Genomic DNA, 16,431 nt, shown 5'->3' on the forward strand with positions numbered 1-16,431 from the left:
GGAACGAATGGGTAAGTTTCATTTAAATTGTTTTTAAATTTTTGTTAATTATTCCATTTCAAACATTTTTATTTGTTTTTTAGAATGTTTAGAATTTCTTTTTTTGCGTTATGACAGGCAACAAGAGATTAGATTCCGTATTCGTTTTAACCCCTTCCCGTACTTTAACGAGTCTGACTCGTGATGAAGATTTTGGCCTAAACATGAATATCACGAGTCTGACTCGTGATGAAGATTTTGGCCCAAACATGAATATCACGAGTCTGACTCGTGAACAGATAGTCGGGCGAAACATGAATATCACGAGTCAGACTCGCGAACAGACTCGTGAGTTCAACAGCGGTAACGCGTAAAAATGCCTATATATCAGATATCAAAGCTCTTTACATTTCGGCACGTATTGCGACTGTTCTCGAGCGTCTTGTCTGTTTAGCGCGCTTTGACGACTACCGCTTGGGTCCGAGTTTCGTCGAGCTAAATGGCACGGGAAGGGGTTAAACAACAACTAAAAATGTTCAACCAGTTCAATTTTTTTATTGTGCTATGCCAACGGGGTGCCGAGCCGTTCGTTCGCGACCTACATCAAGCCCCGCTTTCGTAGCCGACGCTGCCGTCCCTGAGCCCGCGCGCTATACGCGCTTTGATTGGTCAGTGTTTTTGCTTAATAATTCAAAAAGGAAGCTTCAAACCACTTTTTCGCAAAGGAAAAATTTGTTCAGAATCACCCCATCTACCATTATCTCAGAGGGTGAAAATGCGTTACGGAACTCCCTGTATACCTTAACAATAGGTCAGAAGACAGAAATAAAGATTCAACCACCGAGCGAAGTACTTGTCGTGTTCCATTGCATATTTCATATTCATGTAAATTGCGTTAGTTGAGTTCGGTGTGGCATAGAGAACAACTCGAATAAACTTTTATACATTAAAAGCGATCGTTCTTCACCCGGATCCCAACAACGTCACGACGAACGGGTGGGCCTTCTCCTTTAACGCGTATTATGATTTGCTAAATGATATCCCCACGCGGGGTACCGAGCGCAAGTCGAACCCTGAGACTAGATCGCTGACTGAAGCAAATCACTCTTCGTCGAAAAATCGTAAGGTACGTGACGGAGACAGTAGAGACAGAGTTTTTGACGTACTCGCGTTAATTAAAGTTGAATCATGTTTCGCGGCAAAGACTCAAACGAATACGTAAAATCTTCATACTCTTCAATTATCTATCTTTTTCTTTCGTTTTAAATCGTGTTTCGTTCCGTATAAATTATTTTTCTCTTTTCTCGTGTTGTGTTGTAATGTTGTATAATCGAATACCGGGTTGATAATCGTTTTTAATTGTAACATCGTAACTAGGCCAATTGTGATCGCGAAAGTGCGCGTGTGACAAGTTCTCATCCTTCCTCGTTTCCCAGATTTCCAGACAGCATCACTGAATCTACCAAAGCAATTATATAATATATTGTATACTATTTCACATCGACTATGGTAAGTTGTTTATTCTCTTCTTTTAATAAGACAATCTGATTTACGTGGGGCAAAACGGACGATCTACGTGACCGCTGTCCTGGACGTTTCCCACTAGATCGTACCGCATCATAAACTCAGGTATCAATAAGTGTTTTCGTTTTCCGTTTTATGCAATTTTCAACCATCGGAAAGAGAGAGACGGCCTATGAGACCGTCTGGTCCTGGTAGTATCAGGACTCTATCCGCTAGGTTCTGTAAGAACAGACTTTCTGGAACGTTCGATCCCGTGTTAGGTAATAAAATGAATAAAAGTATACAAGTGATAAATTGAACACAATTAACTTCTTTATTTCGGCATACAATGCCACCAATTTAATTAAACAAACAAAATTCGTGTTTACCGCGACAAAGCTATTCTTCGTCCTTATCTTTGACGATTCGCGATTAGAAATCTGAATAGTCCCTCGTTCACAATAACAGCGGTCCTTTGCCTTTATCGCCTCTTTGCGCTTATAGTTCGATCTCTCATTATAAACTATTGAAGTCGCGAAACTATTGCATTAATATTCGCGTTAAAATCTAAGCGCTTCATCGTCGCCCGAATCTAATCTAATATGTTCATACATTGTTCAATCTAATCTAGTTTTTGATATCCGCTACTAAATCATATATATTATATAATCCATCTCTTTATATTATATTTTCTCACAGCACGTACACATTGTTGAAAACTCATACATCAGTTATACAGATCTCTTGTTATTATTTTTGTAACGTCCCAGTGATAGGTACGTCACTGCACCGACGTATAGGGAGAGCGGTTCCCTAAGAAGGCGACTCGTATGAACGAATTAGGGATTATAGGTTCGTGTGATTTGCGGTTGAGGAGTAAAATCCAAACATTAATGTGTCAACCCGATAGTTTTATTCAAATAGGTAAGTACTTGATAACTGAATATGCTAGTTCTGAGTATAATATATAATAATAACGCTGATATAATAATGTGTGCGGCTAAAATATGAAATACAATGAGAAATTATAATTCGTACGCCCTAGATTAGTAAATACAGTGAAAAATATATGATTAGTGATTAATATTAGAAATAGTACGCGCCTTATTCTATAGATACAGCCAATCTCTGTACAATCACCAATTACGCTAAGTATTGGAAACTATACTTCAGTGGCTTGTACGGTACCCCCAGACACGAGTGGACTTTGCCTACAGGTCGCAATCGGTTTCTGGACTGGCCAGAGCTATGTTAATACAGGCCGTTTCAAGGAGCTCCGCTCCTCGCTAGTTCTTTATACTTGAGTATTGGCTTAGTACAAACACCGTATCATGAGTAGGGTGTCCACAGATCTGAAGTCTCTCACGTCACCACTGAAAGAGAAGGACAAAGCTTACTCTTGCACTCTATCGTTGCCTAAGCAATTCAGCGCAGAGCTTTCCTCTACTACCAGTGTGCTGTCTGTATTCGACCGAAGTCGGAGATGATCTGCTCTGATACCGCGTGGAGCGCCTCTATTTATAGTCAGATTCTGCTGACCTAGCGCTTTTTTTCAATATAGAATTCCTTTCGACTTCTGGAATTCCCCATCACGTGTCTGCCGAGTATCCCTACTCCCTAATCTACGCGGCTTCCCAACTCTAGATTCTCACTCCACTGCGAGATCATCGGGGTTGCGCTGGCGCAGCGACATGTGGTCGCACGTCGATAATTTATCGATAATCTAGCTTACCGGCTGACTTACCAACTAAACGTTTATCGACTTATTTTATTAGACTGAATTATCTTTTGAAATGAAAATTATTTATTATTACAAAAATATGTACATAATACAAATTAAACTAAATATCTCTCATAAACTTTAACTAAATATTAATAATAAAAATTAGATTAAACATTTTGTACGCATTTAAACTAAAAATTGATTATAGTAAAAACGAATCCTAGCCCTAACCCTAACCCTAACCTAGGTTAGGTTAGTCATTTTCCGTGAAAATGCGTTCTTATCGAGGTAATAGGGGGTTTCCGCACTTTTAGAATACCCTGTATATCTCGGGAACGGTTTATTTGCCAGTTCTGAAAATGGTCTCATTCGATTTCTCGTCCCTCAATTACTATAAATCCGAAGTTTGTTTGTCCTGGAGTGATAGGGCCTTTCGGAAGTATACCCAATGCGACTATTGATTTGGTTGAAATATAAAATGAGATTTGAGATTAAAATATATAGTTTTTAATAGATGTAACCGTCATCCGTATATTCTCCCTTAACAGGTTCAAAATTATTTGCAACGAAGATGGTCAATTTTAACAGTTTTAAAAGCGGACGATGCGCTTACGGTGGTTGTGATGCCGTGGCAAATTGTGCATTTATTAAACAATCTATCGCATATTTGTTTCGATGAATTCGGCATTTCGCTTTCTATGAATTTAAACAATTTCAATCTGGCGAATATTCCTTCGAGAACGTTCCTTTGTTCAAAATTTGCCGTTATCGCTAGGTAGTTCTTAGAGTTTTCAATACAATAGTGTTTATTGCTTCGAACAACCCTTGATTTTCGAACGGCGCGGCGGTCGAACGTTCGCGACGTTTGCCTTTATAAGGGTTCTCATTCCTTACTTTCATCGTTTAAATAGATATTCATTCGTCCACTCTTTCACACTATCATTCCGATCAGATAATAATGATCCTTATTGGACCGGCTGACGCTTTGTGCAATAGAGAGAGAAAGAGTTTTCTTAACAAAGAAGTTATTACGATTTTCCCGTTTCTACGTAGTTAGCAGAGGAATTCCCGAAATGCGAAGCACTGGCTAACTGCGTAGCGCTGGTGTTATGCTATGGCTCTCTCTCTCTCTCGAGCTAAACCCGAGTTTTTGTGCACTACATTAAACTGTATTGTATTACTATGGTTGGCGATGATAGTTTCAAGGAGGGTCACGTAAACTATTGTAAAGAAGGAAATAGAAACGATCTTTCCTCGTGTGTGAAGTTAGCCCCGCACTTTTCGAATTTTGTACTTTTTGAAATTGTGCTGCATTGTGCTACGTTTGTGCCGTATTGTGCCGTAAACCGCAACTCTGTAAGTCAAAGCGTACTCAAGAAAATTAAAAAAAAACAAATTTTTGATAGCCCCGCACTTTTCGAATTTTGAGATTTTCTTTTTTGTGCCATATTGTGCTATGTTTGTGCTGAATTGTGCCGCAAACGAGAGATCGATAACATCAATAACGATTAAGAAAATAAATAAAAACAAAATTATACTAGCCCCGCACTTTTGCCGAAATAAACTTTTTTTTTTTTAGATAATTTGTGATAACTTGTGCTACGTTGTGCCGTCGATAGAAACTCGATATCTCTATTCATTTTGTAGATAAAAAATATTGAATTTTTAGGAATACGAAATTTAATATTCGTATAACTTACGAACGGCGATAGATAATCGAATTCTGCAAGTTGTGCAGAATTGTGCTATTTACAATCTGCGAGGTACATGCGTTAAAAGTTGATATTAGCTTGAGTGTCAATGAAAATTAACAAAAAAAGGTGGGGATGATTCAAAAATTAGATATTTTCGAATTTTCTTTGATTGTGCCGGATTGTGCTAAACTAGCACAACAACTTTCCCTAATGACAAAATTTCGTCAGATCGCCAGATTTCGCAGCACTGGCAAAGTTAGGATAAGTGCAAGAGAGATTGGGACCCAAACATTGTATACAGATATCCAGCCGAGGTGTCGTCGGTTCTGCATTCGTACACATCGTTTGTATTCAGCCGAGGAGTCGATTCTGTGTTGTTTATTTATTCTATTATTATTCTATTACTATTGTTAGCTTGTAAATTACTTTAATTTTCAATGGGAAGAAACTGACCGGTTTCATGGAGATCACCGGCTTATCCTAACATCATAAAGTACCTAATTTGCAGTCAATAGTTCCGTAGCATATTCTAAATAAATAAATAAGTAAATAAATAAATGAATATAATTCAAACTATATCGTGTTTGATATCATTTTAATCAGAAAGATCTCACAAATGCATTAGGAATAGTTTCATTAAGAAAAGGACAAAAATAACAAAATTTTATTATTGAATTGGTATTAGTCACACTGATATTACGGTTCGGATCATATTACACGGCTTTCACGTCAAGCATCTCGGTTGCCAAGGCGGAAGCCCCCATGTGGAGGGGATAGCCACCTTGCACTTATCCAGCTTTTAAACGCATGCAAATCCCTAACTTTGCTAATGCTACGAAATCTGGCGATCTGACGAAATTTTGTCATTAGGAAAAATTGTTGTGCTAGTCTAGCACAATCCCGCACAATCAAAGAAATTTCGAAAATCTCAAGTTTTTGATTCACCCCTAAGCTTTTTCGTTAATTTTTATTGACACTTAAGCTAATATCAACTTTTAATGCATGCGTCTCGTAGATTGTAAGTAGCACAATTCAGCACAACTTGCAGAATTCGATTATCTATCGCCGTTCGTAAGTTATACGAATATTAAATTTCGTATTCCTAAAAGTTCAATATTTTTTATCTACAAAATGGATAGAGATATCGAGTTTCTATCGACGGCACAACGTAGCACAAGTTATCGCAAATTATCTAAAAAAAAAAAACTTTATTTCGGCAAAAGTACGGGGATAGTATAATTTTGTTTTTATTTATTTTCTTAATTGTTATTGATGTTATCGATCTCTCGTTTGCGGCACAATTCAGCACAAACATAGCACAATACGGCACAAAAAAGAAAATCTCAAAATTCGAAAAGTGCGAGGCTATAAAAAAAATTTTTTTTTTTTTTAATTTTCTTGAGTACGCTTTGACTTACAGAGTTGCGGTTTACGGCACAATACGGCACAAACGTAGCACAATGCAGCACAATTTCAAAAAATACAAAATTCGAAAAGTGCGGGGCTAACTTCACACACGTTCTTTCCTCGTGTACTTCGCATGAGAAATCCTCGTAACCCCGAAGGGCTTGACAAGATACACGATTCCAGGGTAGAGCAGATAAAGAAGAGAAAGCGATAGAAGAAGTCAAAAAGAGAAAAGAATTAAACTCAAACTCTTCCTTGTACACCCCTGCATGAGAAATCCTCGTAACCTCGAAAGGCTTGACAAGAATGCACAAGGTCGAGGAGGAATAGAAAGATTGGCGGAAAAGGTGAAACACCCACCTCACGCCTCTTACATGAGAGACTCTCGTAACCCGAAAGGGCTTGATAAGGGACGCAAGGCGGATAAATCTCGAATTTTTCGCCGGGGCATAACAAATTGTTCCAAACGTAGAGGACGATCGCAAAAGCGACTGTTAGAAACGCTTGGGACTGGTGGCAACGCTTATACCTTTCTCTACCGCGCATAGATAATTAACTTCCAAATTTATTTTGATAAATTTTTCATTTTGTACGTTGCGCCGCTGTCCGACACGCGACGCGCGTCGCTACGTAATAACCACTTTTAATCCTGCTAAAAGCAAATTATGCAACAAATTATTCATTCACGTTTTGTATTATCGTATTGCAATTTGTTTTTTAATATCACGCAATTTTCTAATATCGTTCAAGCGTCCTACATCGATGATTAAACATCAGTATCTCGAGTTTATTGAAAACACAAACAGTCTGACCACTTTTATAACGAAGTTTTTTTCTATTAGTCTGTTAGACAGACTATTTTTGTGAGTAACATCAAATTGTTTCCTCTGTAACTTTTCAAGTTGCGAAAGAACGATGTCTGAAGCTTGGAAGATGACAGAATTAAAGGAGAACAAGAAATGGAAACTATTTCACGCCACAGATTTCATGTCGCTGGTATACCCTTGCCATTTCATCGCAAATATATTCGGAATTTTTCCTTTCAAATGTGCCTCTTCAGGATATACCTTTTCAAGAATTCGTGTCATTTATTCAATGACCATTTTGGCCACGTTCCTGATCGCGGTATTCTATATGGTATATGAAATTGATTTCACCTCGCCGGTATCCAATACTCTACCAAGGAAACTGTATCAGAGTTCGTATCTCATCATGTGTGGAAGCGCTGTCTTGTTAACGTACGGGCAACATAAAGCGATACTGTGCTTTCTTCAGGAGCTCACTGAAGCGTCCTCCATGGTCGCACCAAAGGACTTCAACGACATGGCGATATTCGTTCATTCAAAGGATATTTTTGTATTTTTATTTCTCTCAAGTCACGTCTTCAATTGCTTTAAAAGTGGATTCACGTTTATGACAGTGAAAAATGTTACCACTCTATTCATGATTTTGGTGAACTTCATCATGGACATGTTCTACATTAACTCGGCGTGCGTTTTAAAAGCATGCTTCATGAAAATCAACGAAGATCTTAATAAACTTCGAAAACCCATCACCAAGACATTTCTGCGCCACAAACAGAGGACTGTCTCGTTGCTGATGAAATTGAAGAATTTAGAGGGGAAACACCTGCAGGTCACTGATATTCTACAATTACTGAACAAAATATTTATCACGCAACTCATAGTAACAGCTGTAAAGACTTTTATTGTTGTTACTTTTGATTTGTACTTCTGTTTAGTATGGGTCAGCGGTGGGGAAATAGGTCGAAAAAATCTACATTTTTGGTACTGGCCCTATATTCCTCCTATCATATATAATTTTTTAAAATTTGTTACGTTGATTTGGGCGTGTGAAACGGCGACTAATAAAGCCGAAGAAATCCGTACTACTCTTCACGATGCCCTAGGCGGAGCGACCGATTTGTCGGTGAAACGCGAGGTAAGCTATAAATTCATCGAATCTTCAAAAGATGCTTATAAATTCTATTAAATTGCAGCTGGAGCTTTTCTCGCTGCAATTACTACACTGTGACACTACGTTTTCAGCGAAAATATTCGATATGAACGCGTCGCTTCTTGCAGAGGTAAGATTGCCCTAAATTTTCCCTGTACAGTATACAGTGTGTCCCACGTAACTGGAAACACTCCAATATTTCCTAAACTATTAAAGATACAGGAAATTGCTTTGGTGGTCATTGCATGGTAAGATGGAGCAACATCTTGACGTAGACAAATTTTTTTTTGCATCATTATTTTCATAAATATAATGGCAAAGTTTGGTTTTTTAAATGGAACTATATATTTTTCTTTCGATCATTTGATAGTGCTTTTGAAATCGAATCCATTAAGCTTGCATGTATACATTTGATTTTCATTTGTTTACGAGATATTGCACTAACAAATTTGGAGATTTTTCACGGGAAAAATTCCCTTCAGTGGGAAATAACAGCAGGGGTCCTCCGTCGCGCAACACACTGTGCAACATTTGTCGTTGCGCGACGATGTTACGTTGTGGACGTATACAGAATCTCGTGGCGTATCATCAGCGCGTAGCATTATGCCGTCCCATCAGTTCATGGTTTGTGTGCACGTCCGAACTTGCATAGATGGGGTGTATCGTGAATGCGTAACATTTCTTTGATGGGACGGTGAAAAACCGACAATTGATGGGACGTTGCGATGTTACGATGTTACGCTGATACGCTGTTACGGTGTGGCGTCCACACTTGATACACGACGGAGTTACGTTACTGTGTTCTGTTGCATGTCTGTACCCACCTTTAGACGCGAACAGGACCCCTGCTGATATTTCCCACTGAAGTAAATTTTTCCCGTGAAAAATCTCCAAATTTGTTAGTGTAATATCTCGAAAACCAATGAAAATCAAGTGTATACATGCAAACTCAGTGAATTCGATTTCAAAAGCACTATCAAATGATCGAAAGAAAAATATATAGTTCCATTTAAAAAACGAAACTTTGCCATTATATTTCTGAAAATAATAATGCAAAAAAAAATTTGTCTACGTCAAAATGTTGCTCTATCTTATCATGCAATGACCACCAAAGCAATTTCCTGTATCTTTAATAGTTTAGGAAATATTGGAGTGTTTCCAGTTACGTGGGACACACTGTATAGTAAAAGGGGCTAAGCTGAGGACAAAAGCTTTAGTTTAAATTTCTCTTCATTCAATTAAATTAGAACAAAACTTTTTTGCAGGTCGTAGGTGGCATCATCATGTACCTTTTGATTCTGCTCCAATTTTTATTGAACTCGATAGTATGCGAGGCCAAGCAAGAGTGAACGAAGAAATATTTACAAAGTTACACGATTCTGCGTGGAACATGTGTTTCTTATTGATTTTTTCGGCAGTCTTGTGAAAAGCACCGTTTGATGTGCCCATGCGCAAACACCTGTAACTCTTCTTGGCCACTTTTTCCTTCGCTTATATATAAATCTGTACAATCGCGATGTAAGGGTATCTAGCAGTTACATTGTACGTTACCAGGAGATCAGGTACGAGATTACGGGATGCCAGTTTATGGGATGATCTGATACACTGAACGAGACCCAAGAAATCGTCATGCATAATCACCGTGCAGATAAAAACATTTTGATCACACTAAAGCGTCAAAGTGATAGTTGGCTAATTGTAAGCGATAATCGCGTTCTTCATTTAAATTTTCTACATTTATCGGCGTCGCTGCGCTAACGACATCGGACCATTTTTAACCGACTTCGAAAAGGAGGAGGTTACTCAATTCGATCAGTATGTATTTTTTTTTTTTTTTTTTTTTGTGTGTGTGTTCACCGATTACTCCGAGATGGATGTACCAATCGGAACGAAACCTTTTACATCTTGTAGGGTATGTCTTCCGGTTGGTCCCATTGAAAAAAAATTTTTCATTTTTTCATTGTTATTGCAAAATACAGGAAGTTTTTAATGTCAAGATTGGACGATTTCAATGACCTTTTAATATGTTGTCGGGGACATGATTCTGAACAACTTTTTCATTATGCATAATTAACGGAAAGTTTTAGTTTCCGAGATATTCGTGAAAAACTATTGTTACTACTACATTGAATTCTACGTATGCCTTCGTGTCTCTACTGGTGTATCAGTCAGCATGCAGTCGCCGATTCTCTACTGTTTCTTATATACATGGGTACTCTGCAAGGCATGTAACGATTGCGATGAACGAAACCTTTCACATCTAATAGGAGATATTTCCGCAATATTTCACTTGCAAAAATTTATGCAATTTGTTGTTGTTAATAACTATTGTGATAACTTGTATGGAACTTGTTATCGTTAAAAACTATCGTTATTGCAATTAACCAATATGAACGGTAAACCACCTTACGGCATTCTACAAATACTGCCCGTTCCACTAAAAAGTGTGAAATAAAATAATTTTTAACAAAAAATACAGCCGACTTCGAAATGCACTAAAAAGTATGAAATAATTTCTACTTCATTTATACAAATACCCAACAGCTATTAATAAAACCTATTTACTCGTTAAATCGTATACTAAATACATTTGAACCTTTTCAGAGGGGGCGCAAAATTAAAAATACCCGAATATACGATGCTGCCAATAACGATTTGATAGGTTGCTGACGCCTGAACTAGGATCTTCCTAGTAGAAGAAAGTTTTTAATTTTACGCCGCCTCCGAAAAGATTGAAATGTATTTAGTATACGATTTAACGAGTAAATAGGTTTTATGAATAGCTGTTGGGTATTTGTATAAATGAAGTAGAAATTATTTCATACTTTTTAGTGCATTTCGAAGTCGGTTGTATTTTTTGTTAAAAATTATTTTTTGTAAGCAGATTGCGGCGGCCGAAACCCAAGGACTATAATGGGTGAACTAGAAGATCGAACTTGACTGATTTCAATGATTTTGAATTTTGGGTTGCGTGGCCGGCCGCTTGATGGTGGTCAGAATATTAATCTTACCTAACTACCAAGTTCACTAATTTAATTTTGTATTAAATTAGCTAAGGTTAGGTTAAATTAATATTGGATTTTTAAATTCCACCCGTTATGTATACTGCTTGACGGATATTTACCATGCTGCGTTTACAGAAACCAGCTATCCTATATTGACGAACACACCGCCACAGACGTGTAGGTATACGCAGAATTCACTGCGATAGGAGCAATGTTCTTTTGCAAATATCTCGAAAACTAAAGCCGGGCGGCGGTTATATCTATAGGAAAAAGTTGCTTAAAATCATCGCCCCAACAACATATTAAAAAATGAGCGAAATCGGTGAGATTGATCAGATATCGATAATTACCGGTAAAAGGTATGCTTCGGTTAAAAGTAATTTTCGAAGAAAATGCTAGATTCTTTTTTGCCAGTACATTATTTAAAAGAAATAATGTAATACCGATTGATAACATTATGTGTGATTATAATAATCGGATCCCACTGTACTTGCATGAATAACGCTGATTAATAATACATTTTAGCGGTACTAATAGTTGCATATATTAACCCTCGGACGGCGGACCATGAAAAGAACCACAATTTTAATTTAATTATATATTTGTTGTATATGTGCGAGCACTGGGAGTTGGATTGATGACAATAGCGGTTGACGGTTTGTACTACTATCACGCCAAAAGGGATCGTGGTAGGAAATAATAATTAGGATCTTAGATACTTCGGTGTAAAATTTGCATTTTTATTTTATACGCAATATGCTGTGGCTAATGTATAAAAACGAGAATGGCTTTAATGCTAATTTTTCTGCAGTAGAAGGAAGATTACATTTAAAAATTGATTATTCCGCAAATAAAATGTTACGTGGCAATATCAGCTATACTCGTGTAAAATGCCGAACAAATTTTATTTATATTTATGAGTATAAAATTATTAGTAATTTCCATTTGTTATGTAACTTTGGCAGATTGTGGATTATGAATTAAACAGCAATTTATCTATATTTTTATGATATCGTGTATTCTTTAGACTTTTAACAGTTTCTCGATGTAAAAGAGTGTATCTTTCAGCCAACGGCCATACGACTTAGGATTATACAGGTTCTCGTCCGATCACCGCAGTCAAGCTAAGTTCGGCGCGGATAGTACTTGGATGGGTGACCGCTTGGGAACTCCGCGTGCTGTTGGTACTCTTTTTTTCTCGAATTAAAATTTTGATAACTCTATTCAATGAAATTCTCTTCTATTTCATAATAAATATTTCAATTATACACAAATGTTCAAATATATCGATACCTTCATTCTAATACGACGTATCAATATTTAAAAGAAAACTTGGGTTTTGAACATTCGAGAGGGTCTGCGTCCACTTTTGTTTATCATGAAGAATTATATACAGGGTGGCCCACATAACTCTTAACAGCTCAATATCTCGAAAACTATGACATCTATTTTAAAGTTCTTAGTCTTAAATTGCATGGATCTGAAGGGTCTTTCTAACTACATAAACATGAAATGGCCCCCACTTCTTCTTTAATGGGGGGTGGGGGTACCTTTATAATTTTAAATGGAACCCCTTATAAAACGTTACATATTTGTATTCTACAGGAAAAAACGAGTAAATTTCGTCTGAAACATTTTTTTGTCAGATATTTCCATGATGAGATTATAACAGTTTAAAGTTTCGACTTGTAGGTACCTACTTGAAGCGCTCGGAAATAGCACTATTGAAATGTGTCTGTGAAATTAGCACCTCATTTTCAAAAAACAAAACTTTTAGCAACAGTTCTATTTGCACCCGCAATAATTCTATAGTTCCTGATAGGTTTTAGAAATAGTTCCGGCGAAATACCTGAAAAAATAGCATTTTGAAAATATGAGGTGCCAACTTCGCATAGCACCGCATCATGCGAAAAATGTTATTTAAATCATCGTACTGACGATGAGAACGTTTTCATGGATAACTGAGTCAAATTCAAGAATTGTACCTACAAGGAAGTACCTACAAGTCGAAACTTCAAACTGTTATAATCTCATCATGGAAATATCTGACCAAAAAATGTTTCAGACAAAATATACCTGTTTTTTTCCTGTAGAATCTAAATATGTAACGTTTTATAGGGGGTTCCATTTAAAATTATAAAGATACTCCCGCCCCCCATTAAAGAAAAAGGGTGGGCTACTTCATGGTTATGTAGTTAGTAAGGCCCTTCAGATCCATGCAATTTGAGACCAAGAACTTTAAAATCGATGTCATAGTTTTCGAGATATTGAGCTGTTAAGAGTTATGTGGGCCACCCTGTATATGTGTAGCAGTCGACAGAAAACAAACGGTGTTTCGTCTCGGGACGTCGGTATTACAACAGTTTTTTCGTTGGGCCTGGTGGAGCCACTTGCGTGGTCTGGTACGAACTTGAAAGGTTTAATTCTCAGCTAGCGTTCGCGCAACATAATCTAGGAAGGCAACAGCGCCTCAAATATTTTTACAAACACATTCAAACGCTCATCTCGCCAGAGGCATCGCGACGATACGCCTGAAGAATGAAAGCGAAACATTGGCGCGTGGTTAGAGTGAGATGTAGGGTGATCATGCTATCCTTCTTTCAACCTAAATGATAGAATTGTCCCGCTCCGGTAAATTCTGACTGACCAAACGCGTGGATTTTATATAGCGCACCGTAGCACAAATGTCACGTGGAAAGTTCACAGGTTTTTAAATGAACAGCACTTTTAAACGTTTGGCACTTTATTTTTATAATATGATTTCGACTGCTCCGCTTATGTCCGGTAAGGTCTTTTATAATGTCGCTAGTGGTGGAGAAGGGGCCGATGATTGACAAGGTGGGATGTCCGTGAGAACGCGTCTTATCGAATACTTAAGTAGGTGGTCGTAATATGATGTTTAGGTGTCCGGTCGTGAGGACTTCGATTGTTCGAATATCGATCGCTTAGGCGGGTGGCCGTAACATGATGTTTGTCCGAACGTGGGAAGAATTCGATTAATGTACGTTTTAGGCGGCTGGTCGTAACACTTCCCCCTCTTTAGACTTGTTTTGGTCTCACAAAACGTACAATTTTCCGGGCTGGTTGAATATGAACGATGTTTTCTTCTAGTGCAGGTAGCAAATCTTTGGTTGATGACCTGGTACCTTCGTCATAGATTGACGCTGATGTTGTTGGTGGGAGTGTAGTATTTTGTTGTTCTTGATTTGCAGTCGCAGTGGGACAACAGATATTAAAAATAAATGTGGATGGTATACATCGAGAAAGTAGTTTACATTTGTATAGTGTATAAATTGTGATTACGGCTATAGATATGTATCCCATAATTTGTAATACAGAGTATGCTATTTCTTTTAGGTTTTTGATTCGGTGTTCGATTTGAATTTGATCTATTTGGTTGTTGATCTGTCCTAAAGTTGTTCGGTATTGGTTGAAATTTGGAGTAACCTTTGGAGTAAAATCAATGTTTTTTTTCTAATAGTTTTAGATCACTTTGTGAAATGTTGAAAGAGAACTCTTTGAATTTAGTTTCATAAGTAACTTCTTGGGTGGTGCCTCCAATTTTCATTACATTGTTTTCATAGGTTATTATACAAGGTTCATCGCTTTTAATTAAACTAGGGGTTTGTATAGTTCGTGTTTCATGTCTATCGCAGAGAATGTCTAGTGTTAATGGTTTATTTGGTATTAATATATAAACATTTGGTTGTTCAAGAGGTATAAATGTAGCGTCTATAATTTTGAATACGGAGAATGGGCACGTGTTAATTTTGTTTTTGTTGTTAACTAGCTCAATTTGACAATCTTGTGTTCCTAATTTACTATGCGTGGGTTGATTAAGTTTACAAAGATGAACTAAAGGCGTCCTTTTACAGAATTTTTGAATATATCTATAGTCAGTAGGAATATATTGTTCTTGCGTAGTAAATATAATTTCATGTTCGATTACTGGAGCCACAAAAATTTTGTCTCTCTTTGAGGGAATTGGATAAATTTTAGTGACTTTCCACTCTGTATCATCCAAAATAGGAGTTATTATTGTATATACAATTTTTCCATTGTTGATCCAAAGTTTTAAATTACTAATATCAAGTAGGGTTTGAAAATTTTCGAGAGTTGGTTGAATATGATTATAAAGAAAGTGGGTTTTAATGATTTTATCAAATGTTTCCAAAAATTGTTGTGGCTTTACAACCTGTGGATTGATTATTCCTTGTTTACCTAGTATAATCGTGTTGATTAGTTCATCGAGATTTACATGTAGTTCGGAAAGAACAAATTCTGTGTGTATAATTAAAGAGCTGATTATTTCTTCGTTTTGTACATTGTCTTGGAGTTCGCTAAGTTTTACTTGAATTTGATGGATAGATTGAATATGAGAATCGTCTAATACTTGTTTAATAAGGGCTGATTGATTAGAAACGATGATTTTTAATTTGTTATTCGAGTCAAATAGTTTGTCCATGTTTTCGTTAATTATCGTTAAGTCGTTTTCATCTAGAGTACCGAAAAGAGATTTGGATACTGAACCAACTATATTTAATAAACCACGTTTATGAATAATTCTTAATGTTAATTTCAATTGAGCAATCATTTTTTTTATTGTTACGAGTTCCTTTACTAAGTTTTGAATTTCTGTTTTGTACGCGCATTTATTACAATGTTTTGATAGACCTTCTAATGATTCTGCAATAACTTCGGGTTGTTTTAGTAGGTAGTGTGGATTAATAATAATAGATATAGATACTTGATTAGTATATAAGTAACAATTATCGATATGTTCTAAAAATACTGTCGAATTATTTAAAGGTTCAATATGTAATTTACAGTGGATTGTTCCGATGAAGTAGAACAAGAGGGTAAGGGTTGTCGGCCTGAAATAAAAAGTTTTAATCGATTACCATGTACCTTTAATTGTCGATTCTCCGACGGAAAATAAATAGTATACGTTGGAGGAGAGGCCTGTATTATTTCTGCAGGTCCTAACCATTCATGATCGAGTTTATTTCGTTTATGATCGTTATGTAGAAGAACTCGATCATCTATTTTGAATATAGTCTATAATTTTTCTGTCTTGATCCCGTTTATAGCGAGCTTTGTTTTTATTGAGTGTTTTTATTGCCTCAGAAATGTACGTGTCGTGTCGTCTCTTCCAAAGTTTAAA

At 36.8% G+C, this 16,431-nt stretch overlaps 1 protein-coding gene and 1 pseudogene across 1 annotated transcript; both read left to right on the top strand.

Moving 5' to 3' along the window:
- Positions 1-7,221: 7,221 nt before the first annotated feature.
- On the top strand, positions 7,222-14,681 carry LOC114881529. Its single transcript, XM_046288722.1, has 3 exons — positions 7,222-8,247; positions 8,306-8,392; positions 14,625-14,681. Exons 1-3 carry the CDS (start codon positions 7,222-7,224, stop codon positions 14,679-14,681), a joined length of 1,170 nt encoding a protein of 389 aa, XP_046144678.1.
- On the top strand, positions 12,335-12,454 carry LOC114882143 (annotated as a pseudogene).
- Positions 14,682-16,431: the final 1,750 nt, after the last annotated feature.

Source organism: Osmia bicornis, chromosome 14 (assembly GCF_907164935.1).
Source record: "Osmia bicornis bicornis chromosome 14, iOsmBic2.1, whole genome shotgun sequence".
NCBI classification, from domain to species: Eukaryota; Metazoa; Arthropoda; class Insecta; order Hymenoptera; family Megachilidae; genus Osmia; species Osmia bicornis.